At 37.8% G+C, this 5,309-nt stretch overlaps 1 protein-coding gene across 1 annotated transcript in view; it reads right to left on the minus strand.

The window, feature by feature from the left end:
* Window positions 1–206: 206 nt before the first annotated feature.
* The window catches only part of LOC110020207 (endoglucanase 1-like), a 5,754-nt gene continuing 651 nt past the window's right edge, over window positions 207–5,309 (minus strand). The window contains exons 2-8 of the mRNA XM_020718227.1: window positions 4,967–5,176; window positions 3,445–3,645; window positions 3,257–3,349; window positions 1,614–1,775; window positions 1,397–1,508; window positions 789–952; window positions 207–669 (exon numbers count right to left, since the gene is read on the minus strand). Coding sequence (XP_020573886.1) covers window positions 340–669; window positions 789–952; window positions 1,397–1,508; window positions 1,614–1,775; window positions 3,257–3,349; window positions 3,445–3,645; window positions 4,967–5,176 — 1,272 coding nt within the window. The 3' untranslated portion in view covers window positions 207–339. The remainder of the gene's footprint in view (window positions 670–788; window positions 953–1,396; window positions 1,509–1,613; window positions 1,776–3,256; window positions 3,350–3,444; window positions 3,646–4,966; window positions 5,177–5,309) is intronic.

Genomic DNA, 5,309 nt, shown 5'->3' on the forward strand with positions numbered 1-5,309 from the left:
TATATATATTTCTTGGCATAATATGTTCCCCTTAATGAGAAAATCTTGTTAATTATATGTAGTAATGTTTTAAATAGGCTTTTTATGCCCTGGAGTTGTTTTAATCACGAATGATGGCATAAATGTTTTTCTTTTTTAAGAGCACTCAAAATATTGATATTTACAGAATTAGCTAATATTTAATAATTAATTTTATAAATTCCCTGAACATCATACATAACCGTACTCCCTTAGTTCTTACTACATAAATTCCTTAGGAGGATGCTGGGGGGCTCCTAGTTAACGCCACACCCTGCATCCATTTTCCTTTCTGCATCAAGAAACAAAGCGAGCAACGATTCAAGCTTGGCTGTAGCTGGCGAAGAACGCCAGAGCGCCAACCATGGGCGCATTGATATATGTGGCTGGCTCCGACTGCTGATAGTTGCTCCGGTCGTCGGCGAACCCATCTCTGCTATCCGGGCCACCCACGATAGCTCCAATCAGGACATTCGGATTCGGAGCGTTAGAGTAGAAATACTGGAATCCATCGTTGCAAGAGATAGGGCTCGGGTGTTCGTGCTTGGAAGGGATGGAGGATCCGCGATGGTGGACGCGAAGCGGGTATTTGTTGCCGAAACCCACCATGTAGGATATCTCTGCAGGGTTCTCGCCCAGTATGTAATCCACCTGGTACGCAATTGAATCGGATTTTTCTAGTTCAAATTTTGATTATTATTTTAAGTAAAATTTTGAAGCTTTGATGTTGTATTTAAAAATTGTACTTGGATTCTATCCTCTTCGATTACCTGTTTCTTAGCGAGAGAGATGAGGGTTGAAGCAGAGACTGTTGCGGAGCCGCAGTTGATGTATCCCCCGGCGGCGTTGAGGTACTTGGAGTATGTGAGGAGAAGGAAGGCAGTGGACGTTACGTATTGTAGATTGCTCCCTGTTTCTTTGTAGAGGAGACCCCCTGCAAGTTAAAATTAGGAGATAGTGCTATTAGATTATATAATTAAATTCGTGGGTGCCCAAGCTAATCTATAGAGAAGTGTTTGTTGAAGGTGTGTGGAGCAATCAGGGAGCTGAACAATTTATTGGTATTAGATTATATAATTATTTATTGTAATTTCTGTTTTTCCTCGGTACAAGCTTAAAGGAAATTCAGCCAGACTAAGAACAAAATTATTTTTAAAAAATTGGTTCTGCCTTCTCACTTGTCTTGATTGATGACACAATTTGACTCGGGAAAGCTTCAAAATGTGTTCTTATCATCAATTGCTAAAAATATAATGGAAATTTTGAAAGAAACCATACTTCCATACAACTTGTAAAATAAAAATTATGAAAACATGCAAAAGCTTTATGGAAATTCAATTTTCAACCTTTCTCTAGCTATACTTCATAAGAAATGTACCTGGGGTGTATTGAGCTTGGAAGCTACTTGATCCCGGCACTAGGGAGCAAATATAGTTGTCTGCGTGGACCTTGTAAAGCTGCAGCTCTTCAGTTTTCTCTTCCAGGAAGGCCTGCGGATGCCATATGTATATATCTAATTATATGCATAATAATCAATTAATTAATTAATTAATGAACTTTTAGAGAATTTATAATCAAGCTAGCTATTCAAGGACCTTAGAGAGCAGAACTTTGGTGCCAACTCGCTTATCGTCCCAGCTGAAGGAGTAGTCATCGTCTTCAGCACCCAAGACGTGGCCGTTAGATTGGATGTAAGACATGTAATTCCCGTTTCCTGAAGCTCGCTGAAGCCATGCTGCTCCCCAAAGAAGCTCATCCTGGTTCAAAGGTTTTATTTTAGCTTGAAGAAGATCATTATTTATTGTCTGAAATTATATAGAATCTTATATGAAATGTGAAGTGTGGCGATTATTATTATTTATGGTCTTGATTAAGCTTATGAGTTTTGGGTAGGTGGGGAGTTATCCAACTGTTCTTAAACATTATTCAGTCATAATATCAAAAATGTGCCGGCGCTGCTTCTAAGGATACCTAACGGTCCATAGTAGAAGACGACGACGAGAGAATGCGAGGCCGATTTAATTATCTGACAGAATACAACTGTTCGAGCTAAAGTTAAGGCCAAAGCCGACCAAGCCACGAGGAGAACAAAAAGACGACCAAATGTTCCGACTCTGAACCATTATCAGAAATGAGATAAAGATGTATCTAAGCAAACCTCCACGAAGAAGCTGACCCGAGACAAGATCCAATCCCTCAACATCTCCAATCATATCGGGGACGCCCGAAAGTCTCTCCATTGATTATCAAAGGTCGAGAGCCAGACTATATTAGCCTACTCTCAATGTCGATCAAGCCTAGTCATTCGAATCAATCCTTTCGACCCGAAACCAATCGAGCTCATCAAACTGAGTCAAAGAATAGATGGGTGATGGACTCATACAGGTTAAATACTAAGTATACCTTCTGTAAGCAGGGGTAAAAATGTATCATCATCATATTGCACTCTCCTTTATAAATGTGAAATACATTATGTGAATAAACACACACTAATTATTGTTTATTACTGTTCACTCATCTCTCTCATTTACTTATGCTCAATTTTTTTTTTTTGTGTGATTCACATATAAATCATGATTCTAATACATAACACACCTGATATATGTTCGGAAGATTTACATCCATGCTAATCAATTCATATGTAATTGCATATCAAACACCTAAACTTCAATTTTTTCCAATGTCCCACCTTACCTACGCATAAATAGGTCTATTTCATTTTCTAGATGCTAAAACAGTGATAGTTTTTATGTGATATGGAAAATTTGGGTGGTATAAAAATAAAAATCAAAGCTAATTAGGTGTTAGATATGTGAATACATAGAACTTGGTTGGTACATATGTAACATATAGAAAATGGGTGGTAAGTATTTAATATATAGACACACTCAATACTAGACTATTCAATATCCATTTAACCTTGATACTTAGAAAAGGCTATCTGGCTCATAGTATATGCATCAACTATGTAAATTCATGATATATTTGTGAATTCATTTGCTTAATTTGATAATATAATCGAGTAATACCTTTTTAAAACTGTATTATATGTAAATCTCAAATAAATATATATTTTTATTTAAATATAAAAAAAGTTTATGATCAATGAATGATTATATGATTCATTTAAATAAGATATCGTTGAGCCGAACAATCTATACATGATTGATAATATTTCCTTTTGCTGTCATGCATGATAATTGAAAATAAAAATGCGAATATTGCTTGTAGCCCTTACATGGTATCCAGAGTAGGAGCAGTAGAATGGACACACCACCGAACTAAGGGAGTCGCTGTATGATCCTCTGAAGCTGTCCGCAAAATCAAACACCTGAAACCAAACAAACATTTCTTACTTTGATAATCGGATCGCAATTCACAAAGGAGACGAGTCCAGGTGCTTAATTAGTCGAGCTCATTTGTTACTTTTCTAGCAGTTTGAAGAAGTCTGGAAGAGTAAGAAGGATCGGAGCGCTGAAAAATGATGGAAGCCGCGGCCAACGCCGCCGCTGTCTCGGCCGCAACATCCGAGCCCGGATTCTGATTTGTCACCTTGTAGGCGTTCCGAGGTGTGTCCATGTCTTCGGGTCTCTCCCAGCAGTGGTGATCCGCGTTTGGGTCAGCCACCTGCGGTACATTATAAGTATACTCGCTACAAACCTATCTCTTAAGGGTCCGTTTGGGGCAGCTTATTTGGTGCGAGGACGTTTTGAAAACGCACCTGGTCTGTTTGGGTAAACTGCGTTTTGACAGCTTATGCGTTTTCAAAATGTTTTCACACCGCACCTATCTAGGTGTGGTGAGAATTTTCTGGCAGCGGACTGACTTTTCCAAAAAAATAAAAATTTGTAATAGTCATTGCACCTAATTTATCAGCAGATTATTTTTAATTAGATTATCAACAGATTATTCAATAAACTACAGCTGCCCTAAACATACCCTAAAACTCCATTAAATTCTTAATTGTTTCCTATATTAGACTAAAATTTTTTAATTTGCAAAAAAAAAAAAACATGAAAAGGAAAAATCATGTAATGTTTGGCTTCAATGATCTTGTGGGACATAAGTTCTTTTGATTTTATTTTTAAATCTGAATAAGTTGGTGTGTTTGATTCTGATCATTCAATGTCTGGATTATTGGCTCATTGCTGTTCAGTTGAATGTAATAACCGGTGAGGCATGCATTTAATTACATCCTTACCGCACAGCTCTTAAATAATTTACATATCTAACCTCTAAACATTCATATTTATAAGCTTATCACTCAAATCTTCAATATAACATCAAATATGCAACCACTGTTATCTTCTTAAAAGAGGAATACAACTTTTGTTTGTTTCAGCAAGGATTTTTTATAAATGTAAATACCAAACTTTGGGGGTTGGATATGTCAATACATAAAAATTGTGTGATATGTATGTAAATTTGCCAAAATACCATGTTCTCACAATTATGAATTAAATGTAAGAATTTGTGCATTAACAACCATTAGATCCCATTTTAGTCGTTTATTGGGGAAAAAATACGACAGGACTAGCTAATTTAGGGTCCGTTTGGAGCAACTTGTGGTGTTTCAGGATAAGCTGCGCGGCTCGCGGGCGGACCGCAGGGGTCGACCCGCGGCCTCTATTTAGTATAAAAACTCAAACGCAGTTTCGGATAAGCTGATGAAACGCGCAAATCAAATAGTACGATAGCATTTTGAAAATGCCGTCCGCACTTATAAGCTACCCCAAACGGGCCCAGAGAATTTTAATAAGAAATTCTTATTAAAGCTATATATTAGATAATGTAATAGAAATGACTTATATGGCATGTTATACGTAAAATCTCTAAAAATAAATATTTATTAATTTATATTCGAAACAGGACGAAAAGCTCCACGGGCCTCTCAGCCGCTGACTGAGCAGTCACGAGGGGACTGATATCCATGAATAATTTGACGTACCTGCACATAAAGCGCGTTGGGAGAAGCAGATGTAGCCTTGAGCAGATAATCACTTCCCCACCGCACCGCCGCCACCGCATGGCCCAACTCCCCCGCCATCCTATCGCCGAACTCAATAACACCCCACGCCAGCATTGTCACGGTGAAGGCCATCGGCAATCCAAACTTCACATTATCTCCCCCGTCGTAGTACCCGCCCACCAAATCCACCTGTAAATACCTCCCATCAAAATTCATCAGAAATCAGCACTAAAATATTCTTATTAAGTAGGTTTTCGTGCTATTTTGTATAAATTTATGTGATGAGTATCTGTTTTTTCAACTGACAGAATTAAAATATGAT

This window comes from Phalaenopsis equestris, unplaced genomic scaffold (genome assembly GCF_001263595.1).
Source record: "Phalaenopsis equestris unplaced genomic scaffold, ASM126359v1 Scaffold000094, whole genome shotgun sequence".
Classification (NCBI taxonomy): domain Eukaryota; kingdom Viridiplantae; phylum Streptophyta; class Magnoliopsida; order Asparagales; family Orchidaceae; genus Phalaenopsis; species Phalaenopsis equestris.